The sequence below is a fragment of the Triturus cristatus genome, chromosome 3_2 (genome assembly GCF_964204655.1).
Source record: "Triturus cristatus chromosome 3_2, aTriCri1.1, whole genome shotgun sequence".
Lineage (NCBI taxonomy): Eukaryota > Metazoa > Chordata > Amphibia > Caudata > Salamandridae > Triturus > Triturus cristatus.
The window spans coordinates 914758675-914778113 of NC_140584.1; the positions used below are offsets into that span (position 1 = coordinate 914758675).

Consider the following 19439-nt stretch of genomic DNA (forward strand, 5'->3'; position numbering starts at 1 on the left):
GGTCTACAGTGCATGGAATCTAGATGCCATTCATCACAGCCTCCAAATGCTCTCAATTCTGAAGGTAATCCTTCTATGCAAGCCTAGAACAGTTTCTGTCATCGGCTGGGGTCTAACTGTGCAAACGCAAGGGCGAAGTTTGGGGTCTGTGATCCCTCCGCATGGCCTTGGAGAAGACTAATCAGGGTTTTCCAGACACACACATTACTCTCTATAGTCTCATTCTCCTGGTCTCTACACAAGCCCATAACTAGTCCATTCTCATTTTTTATTTTTTTTGTAAATCTGGTTATTGTTTTTTTTTCTCATTTAAAACATGAAGAAAGGCAGTGACTTATACATAGGAACAATCGGAGCGGACCCCAAAACAAGGGGTGATTCAGATCTGTAAGGTATTGTAGTTCAAATACAATAAGCAAGAACAGTAAATCGGTATTACAATGAGCTATGGATACCAACACCAGTGTACACATCTCTGTGCGTCACATGCACATGCTTATAGTACAAGACCACTGTTCAACAAATACTAAACAGGGGAATAGGGGTACAACCAAATGAGGACAAAGAAAGTAAGGAAAGGGTTAACTGAAAGTGTTATGCCGCCAATGAGGTGCTCCTCCGCCCACAACCCCCCACCATGTTCTACTAGCAGATAATTGCCACGTGTAACAAATATGTGGTCGTAGACTATGCGTTGGAAAATAACAAAATAATTGTTGAAGGGACCTCATGATCCACTAGGAACAGATGTATGCCCCCAACTTTAATGTCACCACAATGGTTTGCTCCTCCTCAGTGGGTGAACCTACTGGATCCATGGCATTGAACCTCTGTAGTGCTGCTAATATTGCATGCCAACTGGCAGCTAGAGGGAGTTTGCGGAGGCCTAGCAAATCTCTCTGCAGGGCAATGCTTATTGCCTTAGCCCACGTCAGTAAGGAGGGGCACCACGCCATTACGTGAGGGGGCGTAGGAGAATTCCATCTCCCAGTGATAAGGCGCTTAGCGATTGCCAAACCCAAATCCAGGAAGCAAGATGTAACCTTATACTTTTTACCTCTCTTTAAGAGATGCAGAATATGGGTCTCCCATAGAAAGCGAATGTCACGCTCAGTGCAGTGAGCAAGGGCGCTGGCTACTGTTTCCCAGTATACATTAAGAGCATGGCAGTGCCACAACATATGTAAGAGGTCAGCATTAACCAACTGGCACCTGGGACAGGCAGTGTCAGCCCGATGGAAGTATGCATTGATTTTAACTGGGGTGAGGCACGCTCTGTGCAGTATAAAAAAATGCATCTGGCGGAAGCGCCGATTACAAGGAATTCGCATGGGGCTCTCTAGGGCCGCCGCCCACTCCTTGCCCGGAAAGGGATGATTCAAGTCCTCCTCCCAGTGAAGCTTCGAGGGATCTAGCGTAATTGCAGTGTGCTGTCTGAGAGAGGCGGCAAACCACCGCTCCATGTGACCCCCAGTACCCATCATGTGTAAATACTGAACTGTGAGGTGTGTGGGAGATTCTGTGGTCAGATCACCCCAACGGCCATAAGGGCTGTTATTAGGGAGAGGTGCAAGAGAAAAGCCCCTGGTTGTAACCCCTCCACAGAGACAAGTGTAGTGTATCATATAAGGGTCCCATCCTGGAAAAAAAAACAATGTCATGTATGCCAGTCATTCTCGAGCTGTGAAGCTTGGTTACAATGGTGACCTCCTGCCTCCTGGGCATCCCCTGGAGATGGATAGCGGGTGCATATGGTATTGTAGAGCGAGTAATAAAAAGGCTTCTGCAGAAGCATTTGTGCACTACTGCGAGCAATAGGGAGTTCAGGATTTTGGGACGTGAACAAGGGTGAAACAAATGGAGTAGGGAGTGAAGCGGTAGGGGTGGGTGCAGAGTGGCCGTGTCATTGAGCTGGTAGGAGGCCAGCCACTGGACGATCCATTGTAGAAATGCTCTAGGCTTGGGGCAGCCAGATCTCCCTGTTCTGTAGACAGATAACGTTGTTTTAATGGAGACACAGTGGCGAGAGGTACCTCAAAGAAAATCTCTCACTGTACTCTCTTGTTGCTTAAAGTAGGGGGGCCGTAGATGGAGGGGCAGGTTCGTGAAGTAGTAGAGGAGCCGTGGAAGGATCACCATTTTCGTAAAGGCAATCCTACCTTTAACAGATAATGGATTGGTGCCCCAAAAGGAGAGTTGGGAGCGGATTGCGGTCATTGCTCTATCTATGTTGTCAGTGAAGAGGTCGGGGTCACACCTATAAATGCGAATGCCAAGATATCGGAGGAAGTCGATGCACCACATTATTCGGTTACCGTTAAGGGCATATTTAGGGTCCTGAGTGGATCCTAAAAAGGGATATAAAGTGGACGTTGACACATTGCCATGCAACCCAGACACATCAGCAAAAGACGAAAGGGTATGAGCCATCAAGGAGGGAATGGAATGAACGTTTCTCACCTACAACAGGATATCATCCACATACAGTGAAATCGTGTATGACCCGTTACCTAGGGGTATGCCCATATCAACTCGGTTACGAAAGCATTCTGCCAGTGGCTCCATTGCTGAGGAGAAAAGAAGAGGGAATAAGGGACAGCCCTATCTAGTTCCGCAACTTATAGACATGGGATCAAATATGTAAGGACCTGTATTCACACGAAAAGCGGGATGGGTATAAAGCAGTCTGACCATGTTAATAAACATAGCTCCAAAACGAATTTGGATAATACTCAAAAAGATAATCCCACTCAAGGGAGTCGAAGGCCTTCTCAAGGTCCAAGACCAGGCACCCCGAGTGTGGCCAGCATAGCGGTGCATACCTCACAACTCGGAAGAATCGACAAAAGTTGAGGGTAGTGGTACCAGGCAGGGACAAACCCGTTCCAGTCTGGATGGACCAAGGCAGGGATGAGGGGTGCTAGTCGCTAGGATTTTATAGTCGGTATTTAAAATGGCCAAAGGTCTGTAGGACCCTGGAGCTGTAGGATCCTTGCCCGGTTTCACTAAGAAAACTAGACTAGCCTCACGTAGTGAAGTTGGTAACAGGGAGTTCTCTAAGGAAGAGGTGTAAAGGGTGTGCAGATATGGAACCATCGCATCAGCATATGTCTTATAGAACTCATTTGGGAGCTTATCAGGGCCCGGCGCCATTCCAGATCACAATGCAGCTAAGGCTTTACGTACCTCATCAGTTGTGATGGGAGAATCTAGCGTCATGTATTGGTTGAAAGATATTGTGGGTAACGTGCCATTGGGGACATTAGAAGCAATGAAGTGCAGTCGGTAGTGCAGTCGTGCGAGAGGGAAGCAAGAGGCTGGGTGGCACCCTACCAGGAGCAACAAAGGGCATAGGGGAAAAATTAAGAAACTTGTTGGTGTGTTGTGTAACCTCGTAAGAGCCAGCTCGCAACTGGAGTTGGTCCAAACAGGGATGCAAAACCATGGCAACTAGTGTAAGAATGAACTAGTGATCGAGAGGGGGGCGGAAGCGTGTGTAGCTAATACTTGCTGTCCATCCCCCGGTATGTGATTGTGAAAGGGAGGAAAATACTTAGTACCATAATAAGACACTGCAGCCCCGTTCTATGCATCACCGGACCATATAATGAAATCAAGCCCAACCTTGTCCAGGACATAGAGCCATCACATCCATCCCTCGTGCCCAAATCACATCCACCCCTCGTGCCCAACTACGTGGAGAAGGAGGGACCATGCCGGCAGAGAATCAACGTCACTAGGCGACTTGGGTGGGAACAATATTGATGCAGAGGCAGATGTCACACCGTGAATCGTCGCAGCCAGTTGGAGTGCCACCTGACGCTCGGAAATGATCTATTCTGGGTCCAGAGCGTTGCTTGATGGATTTAGATGACGCAGCCCACCCCCTTTGCCCCTGCGCCAGTGCACCTGACCCGCCGGGACGCAGGGGGGTCGTCATCAGATCTAGGCATGCTGGCCAGGCCTGTCTCCTCCAGCCAGTCCCAAGCGTCAGAAGGTGAGTCGAAAAAACGAGCGGGTATCGCATGTTTAGGTCGCAGAGTTGTCGCTTCACCGCTCCAATGTAGCTGTGTCGTTTTTGGACTTGGGCAGTATAGTCTGGAAAGAACATAACAGTTGCTTTCTGGATGGTGAGTCCCGGCATTTTTCTGATCTCCCTCAAAATTGAGTCTCTAAAGTTCGGCAATCTGAACAGAAACGGGCATGGGTTGGCTACAGGAGGGGGCCTCCGAGCGGGCACCCTAGTGCACGTTCCACCACAAATTGGTGGGACAGAATCCCAGGTGGAAGCAGCTCCTTCAACCAGCGCTCAATGTAGTCGAACGGATCCAGGCCCTCCGAGCCCTCCGGGAGGCCAACCACTCGAACATTGTTTTGGCACGAGCAACCCTTACCATCATCCAGCTTGTCTACAAGGGTGTACACCCGGTCAAGGAGATCTTGTAGGGCGGCAGTGTGGTTGTGGAACTTGAGTTGCAAGTCAGTAAGTACAAGTTCAGTCTCATGGACCCGATCAGCTAGTTTTTGGTGATCTGCCTTTAGGAGCGTAAAGTCTGATGCCACTTCTATCTATTTTTGCCTCAATGTGCAAGAGTATGTTTATGCGCGCCCCTGAGCTGTAGAATCGATCACGCCATTTGTGAGGAGCCTAGGTCAGATGCACCCCCATGGCTCCAACCAGGCCAGATAATGAAGTTAGGGGGGGAGGAGAGCCTGGACCCGACTCGGTCCCCAGGCCGTCCATACTCCTAACGGGCCCAATAGTTAGTGGCAGTGCGTTCACGTCACGGGGTAGGTCCTGGAGGGAGAGAGATAGCCCAGCCCCGACACGACCCTCGTGCTGTTGTAACTCCTGGTAATGTGCCGGCCGCCGGTAGTCAGACTAGGCCACTAGACCAAGAGGGGCCCACCTCTGGCGACTGGTAGCACTGTGTAGGGAGGGGGGGGCCTAGGCCTGGCCAACCCCCAAGCCCTCCCACCCCAGTCCCGCATTTGCAGCTGCCCAGCACCGGACTCACTTATGAGGCAAGGTGGGTGCCGAGGTCAGAAGACCCCAGGGGGGCCAGGCACCGCTCCCCAGTAGTTGGTCACGCAGGTAGAGAGCCAGCAGCCTGGGGCCAACCTCCGGTCGCCGGGAAGCAGGGGCGCCACACCAAGCGGGAGCGGCCATGATGTGTCGGGAATCCAATCCTGGCTTTACCATCTCCCAGAAGCCGTGAACCTCCACTTTGGATAAACTAAAATTATTCTCTTGCCTTCACATTCACTGAGAAGTTGTCCACCCTCATCTTTGATGGGTGGAAGTTTATGTTTTTTTACCTCCCTTTTTCACTGGATTCGCCATCCAATGACCTTCAGGTAATAACCCCCAGAGGGACCTTCAGTCTTACCGTGAAAGGATCTTCCTGGAGAAGAACACGGCCTCTGTCGACCACCTCAAAACATTAGCCTTCTGTAGAGACTCCATGATAAACATAGATGTTATTTGCAACTGTACTGCATTGTTGTTCCCCCCAGTCATCACAGCATGGTAGATTTTTTTTTAATCATAACTTTTTATTGAGATCAAAATTAGACATGAAAGACATCATACAACCATATTCCCTTGGAGTTACACACTTGGTAGAAGGCGGACGGCAATTCCAGAGTCACATATATTTACATGCAAATTCGCAATAACCTTTCTCATGGCAAGATTTCTGGTGCAGCATCGTAGATTTATTTAAGTGAGGGAACATACATTGAAATTATTTTCTTGAAAAGCTTTTCGGCTGAATACATTTGTTTGAAAAATAATGGACCTCTACTCAAATAGCACATTAGATAAAAACAAATGTATATGGAACATTGGGTGTGCAAATTTTGTGTAATTTCATTTTGCAGAAAAATGAAACATTTCACGAAATTACTTGAAATTACACAAAATGCATCCTCGTGTCAATATATATCGCAAAAACACATTTCATGATATAAAATAATGCAAAAAAAATCTGCTCGTGTTCTGAAGTTTCCATGCATTTGCTGTAAAAAAGTTTATGTAAATGGAACATATGTGGTAAATTTGTGCCTCAAATGCTGAATAATTACCAAAGTGGCATAATTTCTGATATTTTGCATAATAAGCAGAATGCAAAACTACTTAAATAATGCCAGCGTAATTTAAATTTGACCTAGGTTTACTCATGTCTCCAGCTTTTACTCTCTAGTTATTGCTGTAATGCTACGTTTCCAAGTGAATTAATCTTTAATGCAGAAATGCAGACTTTACTTTTACTGCCCTTACCTTGAGTTTGTAACTAGACCATCACAAGATTCTCCGTTACTTTAACCTGGCTAACTCACTGTCAGATGCAGCTAGTTCAATACTTGGGGATTGATTCCCCAAAACATTTATGAGTACGAGAAGTAGTACTACAGGAGCACACTTTTACATACTGTTACATGCCTTTGTGAATCGGACCTTAAATGTTCAACTCCCTGTTAAAAAACTGCAAAGACAGCACACTCTTCTCTATTTGTGCTAACTGTTTATAAATATGACCGAAATATTGTAACATTATATTCCCATTTAGGAGCTGATTACGATGCCGTCCGGAAAAGCTCCGAATGGGATTCGGATTCTGCGAATCCGAGTTGAAACCTCTGTTTCCGACCGAATCGGACAGATTTCCGAACGACAGATTACAATGCAAGGAAACCGTTCAGGCTGTCCGAGTCTGTTCCGAACGGCATTCAGACAGCCCAAGTCGCAGTAGCAGCTCCTGGAGGAAGTGACGCGGGGCGGTGGAGGGGCAGGGTGGGGGGTAGTAAACTCCGGCTCACAGTCGACCGAAGTAATGTAAAAAAATAAATAAAATGAATTTCATTGCGTGCGCTGAAACGCCAAATGCGTTTCAGTGCACGCAATGAAATTTGTTTTATTTATTTGTTTATTTCGTTACATTACTCCGGTCAGCTGTGAGTAGGAGTTTACAACCCCCCACCCTGCCCCTCCCCCACCCCACCGCCTTGTGGCACTCCCTCCAGGAGCCGCTAGTGCTGAGTTGTTCTGAGCTGAATCGTACAGCTTTATGAACACGGTTTCCAAATGAGCAATTACGAAAACCAATTCGGACAGCCATTCCAATTCGGTTTGCCTGACATCAAACGGCTGTCGGAATCTGACTTTGGGGGCCCATAGCAGGCCCCTCTTCACCCAGAGGCCTCCGGTTGGGCCCATGGGGATACCCAAGGGACCCTTCTGTCCAGCCATGCACATTGTGGCAGGCACCATGGGGTGTCCGTCGCAGGGTGCAAGGCTTTCCACAACCACCCCTTTTTTTCAATGGGAGCCTGTTTCTCGTTCGGAACAGAGGCTCCCATTGAAGTCAATGGGAGTCCGACCGAACGATGTACGGAAGCATCGTAATGGGTCGGTCGGACTCGCAGAACCTGATTCGTTCAGAAACGATACAGAAACCGGAGAGTTTCCTGACGACATCGTAACGGGCTCCTTTGTTGGGGCCAATTCACAATGGGGGCCAATTCACAAATGCTTGTAAAAATATACAAAACAGTACTTTCAGAGTACCCTTATTCCTTTGTGAATCGCCCCATAGTGCTGGTGCATGCCAAGGCGACTCTAGGGTACAGTATGTTAAAATGATGGTATTCCACATAATGACTCCTACTAATGGAGTGCAGTCTAAATATATTTCCTTTTCAGTGAAAAAACTTTCAGCTGAAAATCTTTCAATCAAGTGTAATTTACCCTTTATTATTCACTAGTACCGCATTTCTCAATAAATGTTCCTAAAAAAACAACTAATGCGTTTTATTCTTCTACAGCATGTCCTCAAATCCATGTGCAGAATGTGTGGTGAAAAAGCTAAATCTACTAACTGAACTGAGATGAAAAGAAAATTGTTCTTTATTGAGTCTCCTCTATCTTTTATCCTCTAGGAGTTTTGCTATGAAATAAAGCATTGTGACCTCTCTAAAAAGACATTAGAAGTTACAGTGTGGGACTACGATCTTGGAAAATCCAATGATTTTATCGGTAAGTAGTGAGTAATGAGATATGCTCTCAACAAGCTGGCGACCTCGCTCTGCATCAATTTGTGTGCCAATATAAAGACTGAGAGCGATTCCGGTTATTTTACATAATAAGTATTTACTGTTCCACCGATCTGGCTGGCGTTGACTCTGCAACAGTTAATTTGGTCCTGATTTAGATCTTGGCAGATGGGTTATTCGATAACATATACGTCCCACAGGATATAATGGAATTTATATTTCGGCAACAGGATATCCATCACTGTTGTGACTGAGAAACCCATCTCCCAAGATCTAAATCAGGCCCTTTGTCACATTGAGAAAGGGCATTTTAATATGAGCAGACACACAGCACAGAATAAAAATCGAAAGCCAGTGTGATCTAGCTCAAGTTTGTATATAGTGACACGGGGTGCGATTTCTTGATCCCCAGGTCCCTACTGTGGGGGCGCATTTGATGCACGAATTATTGCACAGCTATTCTTTATCATACACCCTAGCACCTTGTGTTTTGGGTCTCAACCCACCTATATTCTTTTGCACATTTCTTTCCTTGGAGTGGTGGTAGCTGATGATGAGATCTTGAGGTAGCAGGCGAGTACCTTCCTGCTTTATCCTCCCTGGTGTTGCTACCGTGAGGCACCATCACTCCATTCTCAAATTTTTTCACCACATTAGGGTGTTAGAGACACAGGCTATTGGTTACAGAGATAGTTTTTAATCCGTATGAAATCTTCCTTTCTCTTTCCTTTATTGGTGATTCATACCTATAGCAGTATAGATGGTGTAACCACTTGCTTAATAGATTGTCAAAAAATATATGACAACTTTAATAGGTGTATGAGCTGTGTTTTCACCGTGTGAACAGGTCATTTATTGTATACAAAACATTGAGAAAGGGCACAAATCAGATGGATTGAAGATTAGCAAGAGAAGGGCTAAAAGAAAGGTGGGAGGCCTAAACCACTAGAACGAGAGGTCAAAATGCACACTAACTGGAGACACGGAGTATTATGGGGCTGCGCTCTTAATGTCTTACCTAAAAATAATGCCTAATTAGTAGGGAGCTTCTCTTGGTAAAAAGATCATTCTAGAACATGGGTCATAATGGAAGGCTACAATGAGGCTGAAAGTGGAGGGCTAGGAATAACAGGAGAAATGTTTTCAGTACAGAAATGAAACGAAGTGGAAGATGCAAACTCCCAAATCATTTAAAAATCCTTTAGCTTGGAACACACATACACAGAGGAGCAGTATTGCTAATAGAGGTTTGCTGTAGTAACTAGGATTATTTTGTAGGCAAAATACTATCACCCACACTGAAGAGAGCAAATGGGGGAAGTTGGCTAACCGATTTCCCCCAAACTGTATGTTTCGGTGGGCTGAATCAACATCTAAATGACACTACAACATACCAATGGATGAAGTGTGCTGACTGAAAGCCCCTCTATGTGAGTATGTAGGCATTTTTATTTTTAAGGCTTCTTTTTTAAAACAAAATGTATGGGCTCTTGTGGGACCTAAAAAAGTTACTGACAATCATATATGAGAAAAATATCTAACAGAGGAAACACAATTAAGTAATGTATTTAGAGGCAAGTTGAAGCATGGCTTTATTGTGTTATTTATTGTGTTAGAAAGTACTATTAACTATGGCTCATCTCTATTGAAGGATTGCGCTTTCTGTGGAAATCGGCTTGGCGACCAGCCCTCTCAAGAATTTTGTCCTTTGTTCCAGTGTCTTGTCTTTGACTATTTCTTTTGGTGACATCCTTCTGACTATAGCCAGAAATTGTTGATCTCTTACAAAAGAATCATCTCCTGGAGATGCAGTACCACATCATCAGCTCTGTTCAAAGAGATATTTGATCCTCCAAAATCAAAGAAGATCTCATATTTACTATAGTGACTAGATAGCTGAAAACGCATCCTGAGTTCTGTTGAATAGAGAAAGGACTCTCTTTCATAATGTGAAACCTTCCGTGTGAACCAACCGGCAACAATAGCCAGATACATTTGCATGCTGGTAATATGATTACCTTAGATTACATTTAGATTACATTTAATCTGGGAGAGTTCGTAAGCTCAGCGATGGTGCCAATGTATTACCTCATGTTTGATTTTACTGACATTCTGGCAAATTATACTGACCTATGCCTATCTCCCTTATTACCATGGAGACCAAAATATTGGCCAGAATACTAGCAAAACAGGCTCACTGCAGTGATTACTGGTCTCATTCATCTGGATCAATCTGGCTTTTTGCCAAAGAGGTCGACGAGGCTCAACCTGCGGAGGTTACATAATTGGCTAGAGGTGGTGTTCACAAGGGAAGACCCACATCTCATCCTGTCCCTCGATGCCGAAAAGGCATTCAACACAGTTAATTGGCCCTTTCTTATGTCCGCTTTGGAGGAGTTTGGATTTGGCCCGATATTCAGGCAATGGATCGCCATTCTCTATGAGAGACCCCTGGCCAGTTAATGGTGTGGTGTTGCGGGAATTCCTAATAGAAAGGGGCACTCAACAGGGATGCCCCTTGTCCTCTCTCCTCTTCGCTCTGGTTCTGGAGTCCCTTGCATCTGTCATCCGAGCGTACCCGGGCATTACGGGATTCCCGGGAGGAGGGAACGTGGACTCGGACGAGCGCACCTCTCTGTATGCCGACGACATACTGATGTATGTTACAAACCCGGAAACGACGCTCCCTAATATTATGAAAAGTTGCGAAACCTACGGCGGACATGCGGGAAATAAAATTAACTGGGAAAAATCACGTCTTTGTCCGGTGGGCCTAGGTGGTGAGTACAATGCCTGCCTAAGCCGACTTCAGTTAGGCCCGGAGGGCATAAAGTACCTAGGGATTTATGTCACGACGAATACAGAAGTGGCGCTGGATTGCAATCTATACAGGGTGCTCGGGGAGTTCTGGTCGGATGTGGAGAGATGGGAGTCCTTGCCGTTGATGCTGCTAGACAGGGCAGCGCTTTACAAAATGATAGAGCTCCCAAAATTCTTATACGGTCTGCAAAACACCTATCAGCTGGTACTGGATGAGGTGTTCCCTAAACTTGACGACACACTGCGGACTTTCTTTGGGACGGAAAAAACGCAGAGGATAGCGCTGGCTATACTATACTAGTACTAGTACTATTGGGCGGCTCATTTAATTGTGGTGAACGAATGGAAACATGTGGAAGGGGACCACCCCACATAAGCACTTGAGTGCACACAATTTGCCGAGCGCTCACACACGCACTACATTTATGGGGGCGGGGCTATGCACAGCTCCTAACAGCTACACGGATCATTATAGCGGCATGGAAAAAGGCAGAACGGCAGATGAAGGGGCCTGGCCTAGCGCGCTACGATGGCGGACGTGAGTTAGGCGCGCTCCATCCAGCCCGTCTAATATCCTCGATTATCCTGGCCCCCCTGACAATTTACCTGTCCTGAAGGGGCTACTTGGGTGCTGTCCCTCCAGACGGACACTCGACGATGCTCTGGGGCGCACCCGCGCAGGATCGGTGGCGGAGGAGTTGTGTGCGGAGTCCCGGCGACCGCTGAGGGCTGTGAGTCGCGTTGTGCCCGGCCCCGAGTGGTGACGCTCGTATGGGGCTGGCCAGCAGGAGGTGAGGGCAGCGCCGAAGTTTGATAGCCTGTGGGACCCGGGAGAGACGTCGGAGGGTCGATCCTACGTCCGGGAACCGGATGGTGTGTGGCCAGCGTCTGGAGGAGATGACGGCGGGGGCAGAGAGCCCTGCGGAGGAGCTAGGCCCCTAACCCTGTGAAGGCACATTGTCGGCTGGCGGTGGGGGGGCATTGGAGGACACGACCGTTGAGAGGTTGTGGAGGTCCTCTCCCCCACCCCCTGCTCTCTCTCCATCGGCCTGATACGGGGCGGGGCAGAGAGGTGGCCCCCTATAGGGCTGTCATCGGTCCCCATGGAGTCGTGGGCCTTTGTGGTTGCAGCGGGCGGAGTTTTGACCCCCACCTGTGGTTAAGAGGCTATATCCGCGTGGACTGGGCCATACTGCGGACCGGGGGCGGCGGCCCCCTACTGGAGTTGAGTGGAGACCTGATCGGGGCTGCAATAGACGACACGGCGGCCAGGCCGGGCCGCGGAGGTGAGGAGAGAGGGGGTGCGAAGACTGCGGCAGTCGCAGGGGGAAACCTCTTGCCAGAGGAGTAGAGTGGGATCGCCGTGGTGGCCCCCGACTCACGTGAGGCTGCAACGGGAGATTGGCGACATACCCAGACGGGGGAAATCGGCGGCACAGCTGGGCCGCGCGGGGTGCAGCTGCGAACCTCCTCTTTTGGCCCCGTGGTCCTTTGCTTTGGGGGCTGCCCGGGCTGAGGCGCCCGGACGATAGGCGGTTGCTGCGCTCCGCAAAGCCACTCAGCTGTAAGCAGGTCCGGACCATATTTGTGAACTTTGGCTTGTGCGAGGCCATGGGGGGTCGGTCCCCTAGAGGGGTTACATTGAGCCCTGTGCCGCTGCCCCTGCGGCGGACCCAGCCGTGTTTGGTCCTGCTGGGGGCCCCCCGGAGGAGGCCATGACGAGGGACAAGGGCGGTGGGACCGCCAGGCATGGCACCATTGATAAATTCACTGGTCCGGGAGCAGCGGCTGGTGCCACCGGGGGGCCGCCGGAGTCTATCCCTGACAATGCGGCCCTCATGGCGGCCATCACCCAATCCCGGGATATGCTTAATGCCAAGATAGAGGCGGTTGAGGTGGACGTCACGCTGCTGCGCCAAGATCTGCGCAACGCTGTGTCTCGCATCACAGAAGCTGAGACCCGGATTTCTGGAGTGGAAGACGATGTTACCACACTGAAGCAAAAAGTGGCGAACATGGAAAAGACCCAGCGGGGATTGGCGCTTCGGGTGGAGGATGCAGAAGGGCGGGCGTGACGGAACAATCTGAGATTCGTTGGTTTTCCGGAGGGCTGTGAGGCAGGCAACATGGAACGTTTCCTCACGCAGTGGTTGGAAAGCTGGCTTCCGCCGGACGCTATGTCACGATGCTTTGTGGTGGAGCGAGCACACAGGGCGCTGTTACAGAAGCCACCGCCGGGGGCTCGCCCGCGGCCGGTAACAGCGAAATTCCTGAACTATCTGGACTGCGATGCTGTCTTGAAACAAGCCCGGGCTAAGGAACCGCTGCTATATGAGAATGTGCGCATCTTAACATTTCCCGACTATACCCGACTAGTACAGCAACAGCGTCAATCCTTCATGGCGGCGAAGACCCGACTTAGAGACCTTAAGCTCCCGTATGCCCTCTTATTTCCGGCTTGTCTGCGGGTGGTGTACCAATCCCGCACACACTTCTTCGACACCCCGGAGGAGGTATTTCGGGGGACTGACAAAATGGTGAGAGTGAGGGTGCCCACTCCGCCCGGTAGGGAGTCGGACTCCTCCTCCGGAGAGGGGGCCCGGAAGGGTCAGAAGCAACAGCAACGGAGGGGTGGCAGACGGTCGAGATCCAGGAGGCGCTCTGTGTCTGGTGGGGCCTCCTCTGGGAGGGGTCCGGAGCATGAACATTGATATTGTGGTACATTGACGCTTGGGGCTGGTCCAGTGCGGGGGTGGTTTCCTTTGCTCAAATCTATTTACCTTATTTGTTGTGATATTATTGTCGGGGGGGTTCAAGGGTGGGCTGGTTCTTTGCCGGGCTTGCACTGGTCGAGATTCTGCCCGAGGGAAATGGGCTGTAAGTTAGGGATCCATTGGATGGGGCTGTGCCACCTCCCCCATTGGGATCTTGGTACATGCCCCACCGCGACAGATGCATCAGCGTTATTGAGGTATGGGGTGGGGGTTTGTTGGGTGGGAGTTGTTTTAGGTTCTGCGTTGCACTTCCATTGTGGGTTCATGACATTGTCCATGTGTACAGCCCTAGCCCCCTGTTTGTGAGGTGGGTGGGGTCCATTTCCTATGGCTAGCACGTCGATAAGAGATCAGGGAATCCCAGGCACTCTCCGTGTTATAAGCTGGAACGTGAGAGGGGCCTTGGACAAACTTAAGCGGGGAGCAATATTGCATCAGGCCAAGAGGGCTCGGGCGGATATACTTATGCTGCAGGAAACGCACCTCATGGGTACGAAGACCCCCTGTTTACAGCGTTATGGGTATCATCAAATCTTTCATGCAGGATTTGCGAGGGGCTCCAGAGGGGTGGCGATTTTGGTTCATCGTATGGTTCCATATATACATGCGCAGCAGTGGATTGACCCTCAAGGCCGGTATCTGTTTATTTGGGGCACGGTTGGGGAGGTCCCACTGGTTTTGGGTTGTGTGTATGCCCCCCCCTGCAGTGGTCTTTTGTTGAGAGGCTACTGGCCCTTTGGGCGAATATGCCGGACGTGCTCTTGGTAATTGGTGGGGATTGGAACGATGTTATGGATTTGGCCAGGGTAAGGAGTTGGGGGGAGGATGGTCCGAGGAGGGGAGGTCCCACGGAACTAAGTTCCCTGGTGGCTAGCCTGGACTGGATTGATGTCTGGCGGCGGTCTCACGGAAATGAGCGGGGGTACACATATCTTTCAGTGGTCCACCGTACCTTTTCCAGGATTGACTATATATTCATTCCTTGGTCAAGGGCTAATAGAGTGGTTTTGGCAGAGATCCTGCCCCGTGGCCTCTCCGATCACTCCCCGGTGTCCCTAGAGTTATCTATGGGCCGGGGGCGACAGCCTTTTTGGTGGCGCCTCTCGCCATGGCACTTGCAGAATGCAGACTACAGTACGCACATGAGGGAGGCCATTGCTCACAACTTCACCTCCAACGAGGGATCGGTGTCCAGTGTTGGGTCCTTGTGGGAGGCCCTGAAGCCCACGCTACGAGGGGTGGATATATCTTGGCGCTCAGCGGCACGTCGTAGGCGCAGAGAGGAGTTGACACGGGTGAAGGCCTCCATTGAGGCACTCGAACGCCAGGCCCGGGAGGAAGGGGAAGGGCAGTTGGTGAGGCAATTGCTCCAGGCCCAACAGTCCTGTGCAGCCATTCTAATGGACAAAGCCCATCAGACAGGGCTGGCGACGCGTAGCAGAGTATATCAGTGGGGGGACAAGTCCGGAAAGATGATTCATAGGCTTTGCCAGGGCACCTTCCATGCCCAGGCCCTCCCGGGCCTAGTGGATGACGGAGGGGTACCGATTTCTGATCCACTACTATAGCCGACAGTTTTGCTGCCTATTATGCAGACCTCTATACCACTCGGGAATGCCTATCAGCGGCCACCGTAGATAAATTCTTAGCGGATCTACCGCCTAAAATGGTCTCTAATGAAGTGCGAGACCGATTGGAACTTCCATTAACAGAGGAGGAGCTCGGCACGGCCTTGGAAGAGCTCAACTCTGGGAAAGCGCCGGGGCCTAATGGGTTCCCTAGTGAATTCTTCAATCGCTATAATGTGCAACTGGCCCCATATTATCGGGCGGTGGTGGAGGAGGCCAGAGAGAAGGGTATGCTTCCCCCAGATTGGAGGCACACTGAGGTGGTAGTGTTTCTTAAACCAGGTCGGTCCCCGGATCTACGGGACTCGTATCGCCCCATCTCCCTCCTCAACGTGGAGGCTAAGATCCTGGCAAAGGCATTGGCTAATCGCCTTCTGCCATACATATCGGCTCTTATACACCCTGATCAGGCTGGGTTCATGCCTGGGAGGGCCACCAGACACAACATACGGCGGGCACATGTGGCGGTGGCGGCGGTTCGACAAACAGGAAAACAGGCGGCGCTCCTGTTAGCAGATATGGACAGGGCGTTTGATTCTCTGAGCTGGGTATACCTGTTTGCATTACTGCGTAGACTTAACCTGGGCCCGCGCTTCCTTTCCTATCTTACGCTCCTATACACGGATTTGACAGCGTCGGTACGGGTGGCGGGGGCGGCCTCTGCTATTTTTCCGATTCAGCAGGGTACACGGCAGGGATGTCCCCTGTCCCCATACTTGTTTGCACTAGCTATGGAGCCATTGGCGGCGTGGGTACGTGTGGATGCACAGGTCCGAGGTTTTGAGTGGTCCCCGGAGGTATCTGACAGAATCGCACTATATGCGGACGACGTCCTTTTTTTCATTACGGAACTGGACACGTCGGGGCCGCGGCTCCTACGGATCCTGCAGATCTTTGGGGAGACGTCGGGACTCTTTATGAATCCTAGCAAATCTACACTTTGGGTCATAGGGGACCGCTCGAGGCCCGGCACGTGGGCGAGCACTATTCAGTTGGCGGTTGGAGGGTTGAAATACTTGGGTGTGTTCCTCTCGGAGATACAGGTTATCTTGTGGGAGCGCAATGTGGCACCGGTGAGGGAGAGGGTTCGCACAAATCTCAAGACCTGGTCACGTATGCCCCTGACACTGTATGGCAGGTTGGCAATATTTAAGATGGTAGCGCTGCCTAGGCTACTCTATCAGTTGCAAAATGACCCGTATCCGATCCCACCTCGATGGTTCCGACTGGTGAATTCTGTTTTGGGGCAGTTTCTGTGGGAGGGGAATAATGTACGTGGGGCCCTTAGAACATGCTTTTTATCCCCTTATTGCGGAGGAATCGCGTCCTCAGATATCCAGTCTTATATTCAGGCCTCGCATCTCCTTGTCCTTAATGAGTGGTGGTATGGCGATCGGGGGGATCCAGCGTACGCATTAGAGCGGTTGCTTATGGGGTCTAACGCAATACACACGATTCTATACTCGGCGCCTTTGCGCGGCACTATGCCGTCGGTTACGCGTGTGGTTTTCCTGATATGGCGGCAAGCGCTGCGTCGTATGGGTTGGTGGAATGTCTTGACTGAGGAGACCCCTCTCTGGAACAATGGGTTCTTCCCAGAACTGGTGGCTCCACGGGGCTTCCGCGGCTGGGACGATATTGGCATTTCGACTTTGGGGGACGTTATGAATAGCACGGTGCTTAAGTCATTCCAGGACTTACAGAGGGAATTTTCTATGCCCCAATCACAGTTCTATAGATATCTCCAGTTTCGCCATGCACTGTCCCCTAGCCTGGAGGGTCTGACATCCCTCCCCGAGTTCAGTCCTTTGGAAGTGAGACTCTTTATGGGGGAGTTAGAGACCAAGAAGATTTCCAGAATTTATCAGGCCCTTGTTATTCATTGTTCTACGAAGCTTCAGAAGCTGCGGGGAGATTGGGAGGCAGATGTTGGGGCATTAGATGAGGAGGACTGGCGGGAAGCCCTGGCGGCCCCTAGAGAAGCGGCTATAGCAATGCGCCTGCGCCTTATACAATTCAAATATCTGCATAGGGTCTACTTCACTCGGGCCAGGCTGTATCGGGCGGGCATGATTGCTGCTCCAGATTGCCTCAGATGTGGCCGGTAAGAAGGCACATTTAAACACACTACTTGGCATTGCCTCTCCCTGGACCGATTTTGGAGGGGGGTGTTCGCCTGTCTTTCGGAGGTTCTGGGTTGGGAACTTCCGCAAACGCCACGACTGGCAATGCTACACGTCATGGAGGGTATTGGGGGTAATGTTTATAAGCGACACCTTTTGCGACTGGGCCTTACATTAGCAAAGCGTGATATCGCCAGGGCATGGAAGGAGCCTCGGGCCCCCTCGGTGACTGCATGGAAAAATGGCCTAGATTTCTGCATGGGTCTGGAACAACCTATATTTGTGGCCAGGGGATGCCCACGCAAGCATTATAAAATATGGAAGCGATGGGCGGATTACCGGGGGATGTGGCTGGAGCGGCCGGTGGAGGTGGAGGATTGTCCCTGGGGATAATTCATGAGGCCGGTCAAGTTGGGGGGGTGCCGGATAGGGGGGGAATAAGGGGGGTCATGTTTTATTGTGCCACGGCTGGGTTGCAGGATATTAAAACGGAGGTTGGGACCATTTGGACATGGTGCGACGCAGGGGAAAGGGTGGGGGGCATTGGGGGGGGGGGGTTTGTAGCATTTTATTGTGTCTTTTTATTATATTGTCGGATGGCATACATAAAAGTAGATTGCTTCTGTAACATGATGCTATATGACTACGTAGGCGACTCTGATATGCAGGGTGCTGTGATATTTATGCAATCGACAAATAAAATATGTTTTAAAAAAAAAGAAAGGTAGATGAAATGGGATGGTCGGGTGACCAGGGAGACCCCGCTTTGGGTGGGAAACCGGCTTAAAGAAATCGCAAAACTGCGAGGTTTCCGGAAGTGGGATTTACTGGGCATTTCACAACTTAAGGACATATTATATCATAAGGAGCTAGTCACCTTCTCTCATCTCTGACGCAACACTATAAGTACTTACAGCTGGCGCACGCGTGGTGGGCACAACGCATAGATACCGGCAACATCCCTGAATACACACCTTTAGAGGGGCGACTCCTGATGGGTGAGATAGAGGAAAAGGCAGTCTCCTGGACATATAGAACTATATAATCAATAACAAGCCACATTCCCTGCAGAAGTAGAGGGCGAAATAGGAGCCAGACCTGGGAGAGATAGAGGACCTGGATTGGGAAATGGCACTGATGCATCCCCGTGAGGTGGTCATCAAGTCACGACTTAGACTGATCCAATTCAAATACCTACATAGAGCCTATTATGACAGGGCTCAACTGCACCGCATAGGGAGGGCGGAAACGCCCAACTGTCTGTGATGTAACACGATTGAGGGTACATTCTTCCACACAGTTTGGGAGTGTTCGCAGATTCAATTGTACTGGCTAACCCTGCTGGAAGAGTTGGGAGCTATCTTGGAGGACACGCTACCCTTGAATCCCCTGTTTGTTCTGTTGGGAATATCCATGGAGATTGAGCTCCCGAGACCAAAGTTAACCCTGCTTCAGTTAGGATTAGTTGTGTCAAAGCATGGGGGGCTGTGGTGAGCCCATCACTGGCCGAATGTAGAAAGAGTATGGATATGTATATGTTGGGGGAGAAAACGACTTATAAAGCACGGGGCTGTCCAAAAAGTTCTGGAAAGTATGGAAGCCATGACTCACACATTACGGACTCACGCTCACTGACTCACAATGATCTCTCTGGGTCAGGTGACGGGTGGGGGGAGGGGAAGGGGCTTGTGGTGACCTCTAGGAACACTGAACCGCTATTTGCCCGTATACCACTGCTAGTGAAATATGATGTTGATGTAACGCTGAAAGAACTTATGGAATACGATGATGCTTACTGTTTTTGTATTGCAACTCAGAAAATGCCAATAAACACATTGCAACAAAAAAAATTATACTTGACCTATGACTCATTCTTAAATATATATAATGTAAAGGTGCACTTGAGGTCGCTAAATAACAGTATATCAGATGGCAAACTCTGAACAAATTCAGCTATAATCTTACTTGTTTCTTGTCCAAGTTGAGCCATGAAACTTACGGCTTCTCCACTTATAGTAGCAAAGAGACCTCAAGTTAGA

The 19439-nt window shown here is 49.7% G+C and overlaps 1 protein-coding gene across 1 annotated transcript in view; it reads left to right on the forward strand.

The window, feature by feature from the left end:
• LOC146858448 (double C2-like domain-containing protein beta) overlaps window positions 1-19439 on the forward strand; it is a 602492-nt gene that overhangs the window by 575909 nt on the left and 7144 nt on the right. Inside the window, exon 5 of the mRNA XM_085649370.1 lies at window positions 7942-8038. Within this exon, the coding sequence (XP_085505496.1) occupies window positions 7942-8038 (97 nt within the window). The remainder of the gene's footprint in view (window positions 1-7941; window positions 8039-19439) is intronic.